This window comes from Gopherus evgoodei, chromosome 9, assembly GCF_007399415.2.
Source record: "Gopherus evgoodei ecotype Sinaloan lineage chromosome 9, rGopEvg1_v1.p, whole genome shotgun sequence".
NCBI classification, from domain to species: Eukaryota; Metazoa; Chordata; order Testudines; family Testudinidae; genus Gopherus; species Gopherus evgoodei.
This window is the reverse complement of record NC_044330.1, coordinates 11,707,942-11,724,505: the sequence shown is the minus strand read 5'-3', so window position 1 is coordinate 11,724,505 and position 16,564 is coordinate 11,707,942. Positions and strand designations below refer to the sequence as shown.

General features: G+C 42.7%; 1 protein-coding gene across 1 annotated transcript; it reads left to right on the top strand.

Annotated features, from left to right (window-relative positions):
* The first annotated feature begins 808 nt into the window (after nt 1-808).
* ACTL6A (actin like 6A) lies at nt 809-16,226 on the top strand. The gene is made up of 14 exons (XM_030574346.1): nt 809-991; nt 5,300-5,376; nt 5,572-5,746; nt 6,211-6,311; nt 8,220-8,317; nt 9,051-9,145; nt 9,373-9,479; nt 9,565-9,654; nt 10,756-10,817; nt 11,174-11,288; nt 11,677-11,757; nt 12,867-12,962; nt 15,100-15,186; nt 15,784-16,226. Exons 1-14 carry the CDS (start codon nt 967-969, stop codon nt 15,862-15,864), a joined length of 1,290 nt encoding a protein of 429 aa, XP_030430206.1. The 5' UTR covers nt 809-966; the 3' UTR covers nt 15,865-16,226.
* The last annotated feature ends 338 nt before the right edge of the window (nt 16,227-16,564 follow it).

Sequence of the window (16,564 nt, the reverse complement as noted above, 5' to 3'; positions counted from 1 at the left end):
GCGTACAGATGTGATTGCCCCATCTAAAAAAAAATACATTGGAATTGGAAAAAGTTCAGAAAAGGGCAACAAAAATTATTAGGGGTATAGCACGGCTTCCGTATGAGGAGAGATTAATAAGACTGGAACTTTTCAGCTTGGAAAAGAGGTGACTAAGGGGGGATATGATAGAGGTCTATAAAATCATACGTGGTGTGGAGAAAGAAAATAAGAAAGTGTTATTTACTCCTTCTGATAATACAAGAACAAGGGGCCACCAAATTAAATTAATAGGTAGCAGGTTTACAACACACACAAGAAAGTATTTTTTCACGCAACCGCACTGTTACCCTCTGGAACTCCTCGCCAGCAGGTGCTATGAAGGCTAATACTATAACGAGGTTTAAAAGGGAGCTAGATAGATTCATGGAGGATGGGTCCATCAATGGCTATTAGCCAGGATGGTGTCCCCAGCCTCTGTCTGCCAGAAGCTGGGGTGGGGTGAGGATCACTGGATGACAACCTGTCTGCTCATTCCCTCTGGGGCACCTGCCATTGGCCTCTGTCAGAGGACCAGACACTGGGCTCGGTTGCCCTTTGATCTGACCCAATATGGCCTCGCTCTTGTTCTCCCTTTAGCCCCAAGCCCCGCCCAGTCTCTCCGCTGACCCGTTCCGCACACTGCAACCATACTTGCTTCCTTCCCGCTTTTTCCTGACTGGGATAGGCCTCCCGCTTGTTCGGCCCGCCTCTTGCTAGTCATGATTGGTCGGTCACTCTCGGGCTGGCTCGACAAGCGGGCGCTGCGGTGGGTGCTTTGGGCTATGAGGCGCTCTCCGTTGGCTGAAGTGGAGAAAGTAGCAAGTTAGGTACAGCCAGCGGTGTGAGTGAGCGCGGGCCGGACTCGCACTCGGCTTTTGTTGCTAGACCAGCTAGTTCCCGGGGGGGCTGCCGGGACTGCGGCGAGAGACAGGCCCAGCGGCAGCCATGAGCGGCGGGGTGTACGGGGGAGGTGAGTGCCGGCCCCCTCCCGCATGGAGCTCCCCCTCCGAGCCCTTATCTCCTGCTGCTCCCCCAGGGCCTCCTCCGAGCCCCCGCCCGCCGCTGCACCCCGAGCTCCCCCGCTCCGAGCCCCCGCCCGCCCGCCGCTGCACCCCGAGCTCCCCCGCTCCGAGCCCCCGCCCGCCGCTGCACCCCGAGCTCCCCCTTCCGAGCCCCCGCCCGCCGCTGCACCCCGAGCTCCCCCGCTCCGAGCCCGCCGCTGCACCCCGAGCCCCCGCCCGCCGCTGCACCCCGAGCTCCCCCGCTCCGAGCCCCCGCCCGCCGCTGCACCCCGAGCTCCCCCGCTCCGAGCCCCCGCCCGCCGCTGCACCCCGAGCTCCCCCTTCCGAGCTCCCGCCCGCCGCCGCACCCCGAGCTCCCCCGCTCCGAGCCCCCGCCCGCCGCCGCACCCCGAGCCCCCGGCCGCCGCTGCACCCCGAGCTCCCCCGCTCCGAGCCCCCGCCCGCCGCTGCACCCCGAGCTCCCCCTTCTGAGCCCCCGCCCGCTGCTGCTCCCCGAGACCCCCTGCCTGCTGCTGCACCCCCAGATCTCCCTCCAAGCCCCTGCTTCCTGTTGCATCCCGAGCTCCCCTTCTGAGCCCCTGCTTGCTACTGCACCCCCAGGCCTCCCTCCGAGCCTCTCTGCTGGCTGCATCCCGAGACCCCTTCCAAGCCTTTGCCTGCTACTTCACCCTCAGAGCTGTTCCGTACGAGCCTCTTCCCGACCCCCTCTGAACCCCTGCCTCCTGCTGCTTCCCCCAGACCCCTCTGAGCCCTTGTCTCTTGCACCCCAGAGTTATATCCTATGAGCCTCCCACAGGCCCCCTTCTGAGCCCCTGCCTGTTGCACCCCCAGATCCCCCGAGAGCCTCTGTCTGCTGCACCCTACAGCTGTTCCCTAGGAGCCTCCACCGGGCCCCCCACGAGCCCCTGCCTGCTGCATCCCCAAGCCCCCACGAGCCTCTGATCTAGTTTGTCTGTTACATTCGCTGTCACTTTCCACAAAGGTCTGGGCAGTCTGCAGCTTTCCCCCCATCCATTAACCTTTCTGTTCCATTCTTCCCATGCAGCTCTTCCCCACTTAATGCTGCTGTAGTTTCCCAAGCCATGAGCCTTCTTGCAGTAGTTCTGCTGCATCTCCCCACTTCCTGCAGCTCTTTTCATTCCCAGTTATTTGTGGCTGCTCTGGTCTATGAAGTGACAGCTTTGCTCTAAGTAGTTCTCTCAGCTGAAGTACAGCTGTATTGCTCCACCTATGAACACCTCTTGCTCTGCACAGCTCTCCTTTATTAAAACTTCATTTTCCCCACAGAGTTCTTCCAAGCAGAGCTATAACTCCACTTTCCATTCTGCTTTCTCTGCTGTGGAAATGCACAATGCTTCAATATATGTTGCAAGTTTTCATTAAAATGGAAAGTCTGACTAATTTGAAGGCCTTCTAGGTTTCTATCTTTGGTAAATTTCATTGAAGCCCTTCCCACTTGTTAGAACTATCAGGGTATGTCGACACTACGGGATTATTCTGATTTTACATAAACTGGTTTTATAAAATAGATTGTTTAAAGTCGATTGCACGCGGCCACACTAAGCACATTAATTCGGCGGTGTGCGTCCATGGTCCAAGGCTAGTATCGATTTCCGGAGCGTTGCACTGTGGGTAGCTTTTCCGTAGCTATCCCATAGTTCCCATAGTCTCCCCCACCCCTTGGAATTCTGGGTTGAGATCCCAGTGCCTGATGGGGCAAAAATCATTGTCGCGGGTGGTTCTGGGTTAATGTCGTCATTCCTTCCTTCCTCCTGGAAAGCAATGGCAGACAATCATTTCGCACCCTTTTTCCCTGGATTGCCCTGGTAGACACCACAGCACGGCAACCATGGAGCCCGTTCAGCTTTTTTTTTTTTTTACATCACCGTATGTGTACTGGATGCTGCGAACAGAGGCGATACTCCAGCGCTACACAGCAGCATTCATTTGCTTTTGCATGATAGCAGAGACGGTTACCAGTCGTTCTGTACCATCTGCTGCCGGTGTAAATTGGCAATGAGATGACTGTCTGTCCTTCTGTGCTGTCTGCTGCTATCATGGGTGCCCCTGGCTGAGATCGGTCGGTGGCGCAAAGGCAAAACTGGGAATGACTCCCTGAGTCAATCCCTCCTTTATAGTTTCTAAAAATAGAGTCAGTCCTGCCTAGAATATGGGACAAGTGTACTAGAGAACCAGTGTATCAGAGAGCACAGCTGCTCTGTGTCAGATCCCGCAGAAATGATGAGCTACATGCCATTCACGGGGGGTGCCCCTGCAACAACCCCACCCGTTGCTTCTCTCCTCCCCCAACCTTCCTCGGGTACCGTGGCAGTGTCCCCCCTATTTGTGTCATGAAGTTATAAAGAATGCAGGAATAAGAAACAGTGACTTGTTAGTGAGATAAAATGAGAGAGAGGCAGCCTCCTGGTGCTATGACAGTCCAGGCAGGACATTAAGCGGTGCGGAGGAGAGGAGCCCAGCATCCCGCTGCTATGATAGTCCAGGCAGTACAGAATCTTTTCTTTACACAGGAAAGGGAGGGGGCTGATGGAGCTCAGCCCCCAGTTGCTATGATGAGGACAGTTACCAGCCGTTCTGTCCCATCTACTGGGAATGACCAGGAATCATTCCTATTTTTACCCAGGCGCCCCTGGCCGGCCGACCTCACGTGAGGCCAGCCAAGAGCACTCGTGGGCTGATGGTGATGACGGATAGCAGTCATATTGTACCGTCTGCTATCAGGGAGGGGAGAGCAGCGGATACTGCTCTTCACTGCTGCAGCATCGTGTCTACCAGCAGCATTCAGTAGACATAGGGTGACATTGAAAGAAGTCAAGAAACCATTTCTTTCCCTTTTCTTTCACGGGGGGAGTAAATTGACGAGCTATTCCCTGAACCACGCTGGACAATGTGTTTGAACCTACAGGCATTGGGAGCTTAGCCAAGAATGCAAATACTTTTCTGAGACTGCTGTGGACTGTGGGATAGCTGGAGTCCTCAGTACCCCCTCCCTCCCTCCATGAGCGTCCATTTGAGTCTCTGGCTTCCCGTTACGCTTGTCACGCAGCACTGTGTAGCCTGGAGATTTTTTTCAAACGCTTTGGCATTTCGTCTTCTGTAACGGAGCTCTGATAGAACAGACTTGTCTCCGCACACAGCGATCAGATCCAGTATCTCCCGTACGGTCCATGCTGGAGCTCTTTTTGGATTTTGGACTGCATTGCCACCCGTGCTGATCAGAGCTCCATGCTGGGCAAACAGGAAATGAAAATCAAAATTTCGCGGGGCTTTTCCTGTTTACCTGGCCACTGCATCCGAGTTCAGATAGCTGTCCAGAGCGGTCACAGTGGTGCACTGTGGGATACCGCCCAGAGGCTAATACTGTCGATTTGTGGCCACACTAACCCTAGTCCGATATAGTAATACTGATTTTAGTGCTACTCCTCTCGTCGGGGAGGAGTACAGAAACCGATTTAAAGAGCCCTTTATATGGATATAAAGGGCCTCGTATTGTGGACGGGTACAGCGTTAAATCGGTTTAACGCTGCTAAAATCGGTTTAAACGCGTAGTGTAGACCAAGCCTCAGACAGCCAGATTAGTGGTGTCAGGCAACACTTGGTGCTGTTATGTTGGTAGTGGGAAATTCAGGTTAGCACTACAAGAATAAAGATTTATTTGTAAACCAAGATATTACAGTCTTGCACCAGAGCTACAGATTAAAGATTTAATTTTGCCAAACAGGGCCCAATTTGGAGCCTATACAGAGTCTCTTTGGGGATCAGTGCTTAAAAGAATGAATGTATTTCTTAATTTAAACATCAGTGTCTATAGACTGTTACATCTAGTTTTAACTTTTTTTTCTGTTTAATTTCTAATAATCCAAGGAAGTAGGGGCCCACGTAACTTGCTGTTTGTGTAAATCATAACACATTCTGAAAAATCTCCTCCAGAAGATGGTTCAGATTTTTTTTCCTCTCTGCAAAAATTGCCTTTTTTGCTTATTCTGAACGAAAGTACTGTTATTTAGTTAAAATACAATGGCTTTTTTGGATTACTCTTGTGCAACTTAAATTCCTGATAGAAAATTTTCTATTATTCTTTGCCAACTTTAAATTCTGGTTAAAAGTTGTGGTGGTGGTTTGCACTTGTGTTTTACAAAAAGTATCTTGGGTTGTATGTTTTTGCTGGTAAGCACAGTGATTTTAGTTTTCGTTATACTAATTACTGACTGCCTGTTTACTAATAATTCTTACAGATGAAGTTGGGGCTCTTGTTTTTGATATTGGTTCCTATACAGTGAGAGCTGGCTATGCTGGTGAAGACTGTCCAAAGGTAAGAGTCATTGTGACTGTATAAGATTAAAATGTAAACCCAGTATTATACGAGCCAGCAAACAGGTTCTGAGTTTGTAGAAAATTGTTTTTTAAAAAAAATAAAATGTATAGTTGAAATGAAAACAGTACGTTGAGTGAGTAAACAAATACACACTGTGTAATTGCCATACCCTGTCCGCATTTTACATTGCAGGTTGATTTTCCCACTGCTATTGGTGTAGTACTGGAAAGGGATGATGGCAGCACCCTAATGGAAATAGATGGTGACAAAGGCAAACAAGGGGGCCCTACTTACTACATAGACACCAATGCACTGCGAGTTCCAAGGGAAAACATGGAGGCTATTTCACCCTTAAAAAATGGAATGAGTATGGTGCTCTGTCTTTTTCCTCTTGTTCTTAAAATCTGATCACTAATTTTATATTCAGCTTCAAAGTTACATCTGTTGTATGCAAAAAAAATTAACATTTCATTTGTATTAATATTCTTGGTCTAAGAGTGAAAAACATTTTATTCTACAGTTATTTTAATTATGAGGCTGTGAACATTTGCTTGATCTGAGGAAAAACTTTAGAGGTTTTCTCCCATGTAATGGGTTGGGATGGGTCCCATCTGATGATGGTGGTGGGGGAAAAAGAAGGGAATGAATGTTATTGGTACTGTAAGCAGTATAGAAATGTGTGAATTTTTATGACTGTTTCTCAGGAGAAAGTTGGTTGGTTGATCTGTGTGTTTTAAAGTTATGTTTTTAAGATGACTCACTAAACTGTGTCTTTCTGAAAATGCAATAACATTGTCTAAAACTTCTGCAACTGCTTGAACATTTTTACAGTTGAGGACTGGGATAGTTTCCAGGCAATTTTGGATCACACATACAAGATGCATATTAAATCTGAAGCAAGTTTGCACCCTGTCCTAATGTCTGAAGCACCAGTAAGTAAAAGCATATTTCCTGTTTTGAAATGTTGTAATAAAGAAATTGTCATTGGAATTTAGGAATGTTTTAATCTTGTTTGTACAGATCTTATACAGAATTGTCAATTAGGAATTTTGAAATTTTTAGAAAATTAAGAGGAGGTAACTAGAGCCCTGTGCGGATACAAAATTTGTATCCACATCCAATCTGCGATCTGCAAACATGGATATAAAGTGGGTATCTACAGATTTGCGGGACTCTAGGGGTAACAATTCAAAAATACTCTGCCGGATTACTCTCTGCATTTTATTTTTTGTTTATTTTTTGTCATAACTTGAAATAACCACTCTTTACCACATACTGCCCACTCTCTATTCAAATGGAGATCATATATTTCAAACTGGATTTCATGTTAGAGCTTTTGTTTTGTAATAGCTTTCTCTTGTTTCTTGGGGAGGGTGGGGGAAATGTAAAATTGTAGGTGATCTTTTATTACACTAACTAAAAATAGAGATGTTTTTGAAAATCATTCATTACATCAAGCCCTTCAAAACAGAACCAGGGAGAGTAATACGTTGAATGGCAGAGCTTTAACTTGGTTCTCTAGATTACTCAGTGGCCTGATAGATCAAATAAAAATGTACAAGTAAGAATTTAAGTAGACATGTAGGCTGCAGTTCCCCACCTTACTGTGCTCTAGATTAGAAGGCAAAATACAGGAGTCTGAATATAAACCACAGGGGATGTATACAATGAAGATGAGGCCTCCTTTACATACAATTATTGTAATTTTTTTTCCATATTAGTTTATTGATAGTAGTGACTTGAAAGGGTCTGGATAGGCTCAGGTAGGGAAGGGTATGAGGGATTGAATTGAGAATGGATGTCTTTCACTTTTCAGCTAGCATTTCAGAGGCACTTAGATATTACAGAGCGAGCATGCTGTAGAAATATTTATAAACAAAAATAAATTCACCCAAGGCTGGTATTAAATTCAAGTTGGTGGTGTTTGAAGGCTGTGAAATGAGTTCTTGGTTTCGCTCTAGTTCTCTGTGAATAGATGTCCACATAACAGAACATACTATCACAGCTGATCTACCTGAAACTGTCAAGAAGGCAGCTACTAAATGCACAGGGAGGTTGTGCTACCCTCCCACTCCTAAATATGATCCCTTCAGAAGGATTGAAGTACAGTGATGGAGTATGGAGCAATCTGCATTGGGGGTTGCCTGTTCCATAGCTGAATGAAGGTCTTCAGTCTGACTCCTAACATGAGGGCTAAACTCATTTAACAATTGACTTAGAAGAAGTTCACAATAAAATGAGACTTGCAATCCACAAGTGTGCTCTAGCACATTGTCTTTGCCTTTGCTTCAGTAAAGCTGTGGTAAGATGCTTTGAGAGCTGGGAAATCTAATTTCAGTTTTCTCCCTTGGGCAAGCTACTTTACATCTGTGTACATATACATTTCCTCATGTAAAACAGGAGTAACACTTATTTCACAGGGGTGTTTTGGGCTCTTTCATAAAGAGTTTTGAGATTCTGATATGGAAGGGGTTCTAGAAGTGTAAAGTAGTACCAACAAAAATAATGTATTATTTTAATAGTTTAAAGTTGAACCCCCTGGAAATGCATGTAAACGTCCTTTAAAATTTCAGAAGGGCCTCCTGTGTTTGTGTCTGAGTCTGGAATGAAGTGCTTGTTGCACAAAAAGTGAATTCTCATCTAAGGAAATAAAATTCCAAGATATATAGTTTTGCTTTATGTAACTTTGCAACTGTTCTTAAACTACAACTTTAATAATCCTAACTTTCTTTTTATATCCTGCTGGCATCCTGTGAGCATACAGTAATAAATATAGTGGATCTTGAGGTAAACATAATATTTCTGTTTTGCCTGTTTACCTATTTTTTTCTCTTTTGTAGTGGAATACCAGAGCAAAGCGTGAGAAATTGACAGAACTGATGTTTGAACATTACAATATCCCTGCTTTTTTCTTGTGTAAAACTGCAGTTCTTACAGCGTATCCTTGAAATGTTGATCCATGTATTTTTCCAAGAAATAAAGCAAGCTTCTTCAAAGTGGTATTATTAGAATAAGATAACTTACTCTTTTCTTTCTAACCAAAGTGAATATTTCCATAACCATTCATATGGCTGATGGGAACAGGATAGCTTCCACTTCTGTGCTTTCTCCTTAATGCTCAACTTTGAAACCGCCTTGGTGTGATTCCAATCCTGGGAGACAACTTTTTCTAGTGTATATTTACATCCTATGCTGTTTGTTAGAGCTCAGCGTGCCTAAAATTGCTTTCCTCAGATTACTAAAATGCAGTAATTTCGGTCTTCTGCAACAGAAATCTTCTGAGATCACTGATTAAGCCTTGCACTGCATTACGTAAATTTCTTAAACTAACATGTATGTTTTAATAGGCAGTCCAGAATCTAAATAAATGGGAAATATTTTATTTAGAGATTGCTGCAGAACAGTCCTTTGATTTTTATATAATTTCTCATCCAAGGAGCTCAATTAAATAGAAATAAATAAATTAAACAGAAATAAATTAAAGCCTAACATGTATGCAAGGTTGGTACTTATTACCCTTATGTAGAAGGGTAAATGGATGAACATAGCAAGTCACTTGTGAGGTGAGGAATAAAACCCTTAGGGTCCTTGTTGCTAGTTGTTCTCTAAGTATTTGACAAAATTCTCTCCCAAGTGTAAATTCTGTCATTTTCCCTAATCGTTCTGATTAGCTTTGCTAATGGTCGATCCACAGGCCTGATTTTGGATAGTGGGGCAACTCACACCACTGCTATTCCAGTGCATGATGGATATGTACTTCAACAAGGTAAAAAGTTTCACAGATGTATAATTTGTATACTGTTCATTACATTAAGAAATGAGGTTTATTACTAATATTAAAAGAAAATGTGGTATCTTTGAGTTAGGGCGAGGCCTGTGTTTTTTGTGGAGGGTGGGAGATGGGCTTTTTTTGTTTCAAATGAACAATTTATTGCAGACATCTTGTTCTGTAAGGATCTGAACGTAGTCCAAAATGCTATTTATATTTTGTAGGCATTGTAAAATCACCCCTTGCTGGAGACTTTATTACTATGCAGTGCAGAGAACTGTTTCAGGAAATGAACATAGAGCTAATCCCACCATATATGATTGCATCAAAGGTGGGAAAGTTAACTGGATTTAAAAAGATGTTCATTTTTCAGAGTGTAGGTTGTTGACTGACTGTATACTCTTCTACAATTGCAGGAAGCAGTTCGCGAAGGATCACCAGCAAATTGGAAGAGAAAAGAGAAGTTACCTCAGGTCACAAGATCTTGGCACAACTATATGTGTAATGTAAGTAAATCCTTTCTTCTCCCTTGGCCCACAAAGAAATCCCATTTGCTTGTGTATATTACAGGAAGCTTTTTGTGTGAGGAAAATTAGAACACTTTCTGTCTTAAAAAAAAAAAATAGGAAAGGACATTTTTCTTCTTTTTGGAGTGGAGATAGGAGAAATTTTTCAAATCGGTTTAGCTGCTCTTTCATCTTTAGAATATAATTCCATAAGATAATCTTATTTTTGTCTCCTGTTTGAAACTTACAAGCACTGAAAATTCTAGGGGGTTATGGCTTTACTTCCTGGATAGGCTTGTACGAGTGGTTTTAGTTTGTGCTGGTGTTTATAGTTAAATCTGATTTTTAAATTTGTGTGTCTCACAATAAAATAGTTACAAGGGTAAAAGCATGGAAATTGTGTGTGTGTATCAAGTCTTGGGCAATCTCATACTTGCCATCACCTTTAATGTTCCATTTTTTAATACAATACAGAAGATCATTGCATGTGATGGGATAAGTTTCTAACAAAGGAGTTACCATACTGGGGTTCACCTTTCACAATTCCTTTGTGGGAAACTGAAGCTCTGTTTTGAGAGTCTGCAGGTCTGGTCTTTTGTGTTGTTGCAGTGATATTGCTGAGCTCTTGGTTCTCCATTAGTTAAATCTTCAGCTCTCAATTAGGCTTTTATCATCCGATCATATTCCCAGACAGACACCGCCAAATGGATATATTATTAAATTGAAAATCCATGATAGCTGTGATCAAGTCCAGCTTTGATTAAAAATTCCTGAGGGGAAATACTCCGCTGTCATTATGGGATGTGCCCTAGCTTCTGACTTCTTTAAAACCTATTGTGCTTGAAACAATACCTCTTATAGTTCACAATCCTTAGTTTCTAGGATTTAGCACAGCAAATTATTTATGTACTGAAATGCATTCATAGCTTTTTAAAGAAGCTTTGCACATATTTTGTGCACTCAGTTTTGTGATTCCAAATTTACTTGCTTATGGTTTAAGGCTTTTGTCCAGTTCCACATTTATGTAATTATAACATAATACTGAATTCTGAACTGGAGTCCTTATAACACACCTTTTTTCTTTTATTCTTCTCTCCATAGTGTGTAATTCAGGATTTCCAAGCCTCTGTCCTCCAAGTATCAGATTCAACCTATGATGAACAGTATGTCATTGTATCTTTGTAAAACTAGCAGTATGTGTATGTCAAATGTATTTATCAGAGTAGGAGTCCATGGTTTCTATTGTTAAGATTATTGCAAAAGTATGATGATAAATAAAATCATTTACTTTTGGTGTTGGGAATACCTTGAATAGCTGGATTAGAGATTACACTTGCCATGCCAATGTACATAAATTCTAGTGACAATCAGAAAGATTGCCAAAAGCACAGGTCATATTAAAATTTGTTCTTTACAATTCTTTGTTTATGATGCTGTTTAGACTGTTCACTGCATTATGTGCATTGTGATTTAGCATCTTTACTTTCTGACCAATGTTCTGATCAATATCAACCTCCAGGGTAGCTGCACAGATGCCGACCGTTCATTATGAATTCCCTAATGGTTATAATTGTGACTTTGGTGCAGAACGTCTAAAAATTCCTGAAGGACTATTTGACCCTTCTAATGTAAAGGTAAAATAATGAAAGTAATATGTTAAAATTTGGAGAAATATAGTTTATTATGAAGCCCTTCTATGCAGCTTTTCCCTTTATTTGTGGGTACAGTATGTTATGATGGCACAAAGATTGAAATTATGAAGCTCTGTTTTTATTTACACTGTATGCTCTCTGGGGCTACCTATGTTGGGAGTGGGGTAGTAGAAATGCAATTCAAGATATGTGGTTCTTTCTTTAAATAAAACTCATGTGGTGCTGAGATCATGGTGATGAGCATGAAATAAAAATTTAAATAAATTAAAAGATTTTTGTCTGCAGCGCTTTTAGACCCTTGTTCATTCACTGCTTTAATGTGCCTTGCTGTTTTGAAGCACTGATTTGTGATTTACTAATTTTGTTCCAGGGCTTATCTGGCAACACAATGCTGGGTGTTAGCCATGTTGTCACCACAAGCGTTGGAATGTGTGATATAGACATCAGACCAGTAAGTACTAGTCAGACATGAATTATCAAAAGCATAGATATTTTTCTGCATGGTTACAATATATTTTAGCTATGAAATTTACTGAAGCGGCATGGACACTTGCCATCAGTTAAAATGCAGATCTTGACCTCTTGAGGTGCCTATACATTATCATCTACATGTTGTGTAGCTATTAGAGGAATATGCAGATAAAACATATCTGAAGATAGTGTTTCTCAAACCATGGGAACAGTTAAGTCAGATTCTGACCTCTGTTGCAGTGATGGAAATGCAGAGACTCCATTGAAACCCTGAGTTACTCTTGTTTCACACTGGTGTAATGAAACAGATAAATAAAATGGCATGTTAAATATCCAGAGTTTGATGATTCTACAATGTGCAGTGGGTAGCTTCAAACTCATTTTAAGTGCATGGCTTTTTGTGACTATTCATCCCCTAATATCTGAAGATTAAATAGTTTAATATTAACTCACTGTATTGTGCAGGTGCAAAAAGAAAGCATAAATTTAAAATTCTCCTTTTTTGCTTCCACCCACACCATCCGTTAAAGAGCACGCGACATTCAGCTGTGTGCGGTTCTCATGTTGGCTGCACATGGGTTGGTCCATCCATTGCACTTCCTTAATTGCAAAGTCAAGCTGGCCGGGTAGACTGTGTTCTGTCTTTGGCAACTGTCATATGAGTGAATGTAAATATAATATTGACACACATACTTCTTTTCTAATGGGGAAAAAAATCCATCCTCATGTGGATGGTACATCTAGTTGTGCATTCTTATAACTCAGTGTGGGGGGGGAGGGGCAGAGGAACAGAGGGAGTATGAAAACAAGCTGATCTAGAAGTACTAAAGGTTAAAACAGTAAATAAAAGCCATGTAGAATCAGTCACCAAACTGCCTTTCCCCCAGTGTATCTTTTAAGAAAAAATATTTTTCACATGGTAGAAATGATTGTACTAATAATGGTGTAACTTTGTCTAGATGTCAAGTGTATTTTTACTGCTGATCATATGTACTCATGGCATTTTCTTTTCTCTGTATTACGAAAACAAACAAATGTTTCCAAAATACATTCAGAATGAACTCGTGTGTCACATTTTTCTCTTTCCAGGGCCTCTACGGCAGTGTGATCGTAGCAGGAGGAAACACTTTAATACAGAGTTTTACAGACAGACTGAACAGGGAGCTCTCTCAGAAAACTCCACCAGTAAGACATCTTATTAAATTGCTGCTTTGGGTCATTTTTTGGTCTGTGTTTTGCCTTGTACATGCTGTTGCGTGGTATGCATGCCCTGTCCGCCTGAGGGTAGGTCAGGGTAGTGATACCACCACAGTTACAGTCTATCAGACAGTCCTTAGGCTGAGAGCAGCATGGCCCAGAGGCCTGAGTTGTCATGGCAGCCAGCCCTCGAATACAGGACTGTGTGGCCTAGTCGCCAGAGTCAGGGAAGTGGGCCGCCACCTAATGGTGGGTGCAGCCGAATAGGGGGACCCAAGCCCTCCCTTTCCAATGGGTCCCAGCCCAGGGCCCTGTTGGTGACGGGACTGGCCCTCACCCAGTCAGCAGGGAATCCTATCGCAACACACTGACCTTGCTCGGGTGTTAGGTACCACTCCCTCCACCTTCCTGGGCCATTTCCTACTGCATCTCCCTTGGGTAGTGGCGGTCCTAACTGCTTCTTAATTGGTGCCCCGGCTATAACTGCAACAGTAGCAATCCGTACAGGACCTGGGTCTTCAGGTTCCCTGGTGGGGGGTAACTCCCTGGAAGTCCAACTCCCAGGGTTCTGCTGGAGATAGCATTTCACCAGTTTGGTCCTCGGGTTCTCCAGTTCCCAGAGTCTCTAGCTGTAGCAGCTCCTAGCCTTGTGCCTCCATCACGCATCATCTCCCCTCAGTAGTCAGTCTAGAACAGGGGTTGGCAACCTTTCAGAAGTGGTGTGCCAAGTCTTCATTTATTCACTCTAATTTCAGGTTTCGCGTGCCAGTAATACATTTTAATGTTTTTAGAAGGTCTCTTTCTATAAGTCTATAATATATAATTAAACTATTGTTGTATGTAAAGTAGATAAGGTTTCTAAAATTTTAAGAAGCTTCATTTAAAATTAAATTAAAATGCAGAGCCCCCCAGACTGGTGGCCAGGACCCGGCTAGCGTGAGTGCCACTGAAAATCAGCCCACATGCCGCCTTCAGCACTTGTGCCATAGGTTGCCTACCCCTCATCTGAAACGAGCTGGGCTGCTTCCTTTTATACTGAGGCAGCAGTTCGAGTGTGTCCAACACGGTCTGAGAGGCGGGACTTCTGCCGCCCTTAATGTGGGGTTAGCCTTCTCTTCTCCAGTGTGGGCTGTCACACATGCCTATACAGGCACTGACTGCTGTATTACAGCTTTGATTTCATTAGGATTATTCAGTGGCCACGGAATGCTTTTTTCCTTTTCTTTTTCTTTCTTTTTTTTTTTGTAAAAGGCAGAAGTGAGAGATTCTCTGAAGTGTTAGCACCTCCATCGTGTTGCTAGTACTCAAATTTTTTTTGCAAATGTAACTAATCTGATAAAGTAGGTAGTATTATCCAATTATGTATTGGGACAACTGAAGGAAAGATGTCACAATTATGAAGGCTATAAAGATAATGGATGTCATTGTCAGGACTGGAACATTGGGGTTTGCAGGCAATTCAGTCTTGTGCTCAGACTGCTTGACCCAGCCCCTTTTTAGCTTTAATGACTAAAGCGGGGCCACAAGTTGCAGACTGCTGAAAAAACTTATCCTGTTTCAAAGAAAATCAGGGCGTTTTGGAAACAAGTAACGGGATAAAACAGACTTCATTAGCTAGTTTTAAAATATTGCACGTCTAGCTCTACTTTCAGATAACGATTCTGGCTATTCTGGGCTCTGTAACTATTCCAGAGCCATAGTGATAATTTTCCCATATCATCTCTCTCTCCTGTTGTGTTGCTGCTAACCCATTTCCAAGGCTATTTCACTGATTCAGTTTGAGCTCATGTTAATATAGTAGATTTGTTCTCTGTGGATTGCACACACAAGTCAGACAGGCTACCAGTAAACGGCAACCTGCTACTTCATTTAACCTGTAATTTTTGGAGCACTGGACTCCAAAGTGCAAATCAGACAAGCTCCACATTACAGAAAATGTAATAGAGTTAGTGTCTTTGACTTGTGTGTCAACAGATGAATGAAACACTTTCAATATTTGTCTGTAACGCAGTCCTAAGATCTCTTCCTCCCTCCCACCCCCAACCCAGGGGAAAAAGTTTTGAACTTTCAGTTGAGCTACTTATCAGTTTGACCTTGCTAATATGTATTTTTTTTCTCTGTTCAGAGTATGCGGCTGAAGTTGATAGCAAACAACACAACAGTGGAGCGGAGGTTCAGTTCATGGATTGGTGGTTCAATTTTGGCTTCTCTGGTCAGTTAACATACATAGCTTTGGGAAGGGATGCTGAGCAGCATCGATAGCTGAAAACCTAATTCCATAGGAGTCTTACAGTGATTGAGTTTCATAGCAGCTGCTGCTCCTATAGTAGCTCTGCTGAGCATGGTGTGGGAGGGGAGAAACCTGACGATAAAATAATGAATACTCTGTGCATAAACCTAAAGAATCTTAATTAAGCTCCTTTCCTTGCCTCCAAAGGGGAAGGAGGTGGGGCTCCTGAGGTATTCTCTTGCTGGATCTTTAGAAAACTACATGCCATCTAGAGCATACTAAAAATACTAAACTTGCAGGCCCCAAAATACATCTCAAAAGCAAGTTGCTGAGTACCCCAGACAAGGATAGCAGGGACTAGTTTAGTAATATCCAGCGAAGGGATGGAAGCAACAGTTGGTATGACAATCTTCCCTAGTTGCTTAACATGGAAAACCCAGTTTAAAGATGCATTTAGATAGCTGGAGCCATGGTCCTGTGCTGCAGACTGAAAAATATAAAGGCTGTTTTGCTTTTTATGCTGTCAGAGTTAATGATACCCTAGGTACAGCACTGAGTTGTTTATTTCCTGTTTTGCAGGGTACCTTTCAACAGATGTGGATCTCTAAACAGGAGTATGAAGAAGGAGGGAAGCAGTGTGTAGAAAGGAAATGCCCATAGACCTCACACTGTGAGAAACTGCTGCCTTCCCAATGCTCCTTATGTTTCATAGCTTTAGTGTACTCAGGAATGGGATGGAATCTTTTGTAGAAAGTTTATATTGTTCTGGTTTTTGCATACTTCAAGATCCATTTTTACAAACCTTAGACACTGTTTAAAAAGCCTAACTGGTCCTGTCAAAGAAAATGGATGTTTCATCCCTTGAAATGCAATAACTCTTATAAGTATTTTATAATTTTGTATAAATATCTATTTTCTCTAAAAAATCTTTTCCTGTGGGTAGCTTTACAGGTTAGCTGGTAGATACAATACTTTGAAATGCTCTTGCATCAAACTTATTAAAAAAATCTTGTCTACTTTTACAGATTAGTCTTCCTTGTTGATATGCTGTCCTTAACAAATTACTCTAATTTGTCTTTTAAAAAAATAGTCCTGTTTTCACATTTTGAGCAACACTGTTCTTCAGCAAGCATTCGTACTCTTCTGTAATTATTAAACAATCCAGATGGAAAACTAATTTTTATACTTATATCTATCTTAGGCAGCCCATTTCAACATAAATTGTGAAGCTGCTGCAATAGCACGAGCCTTGTAGTGGAAAGTGTTCTCTTGATATTCTCCTCTTTCATGCTGTACTATGAAGTAGTTAAGGCCCAGAATATAGGCTATGTGTAAATTTGGTTCTAAAACTATTATGAAT

Excerpts from the sequence above, each read along its gene's own strand:
- ACTL6A (XM_030574346.1), top strand. The coding sequence starts at position 967 with ATGAGCGGCGGGGTGTACGGGGGAG. Across the intron at positions 11,758-12,866 it reads GTGATATAGACATCAGACCA|GGCCTCTACGGCAGTGTGAT; the intron begins GTAAGTACTAGT and ends TTCTCTTTCCAG. Across the intron at positions 15,187-15,783 it reads GTTCAATTTTGGCTTCTCTG|GGTACCTTTCAACAGATGTG; the intron begins GTCAGTTAACAT and ends CCTGTTTTGCAG.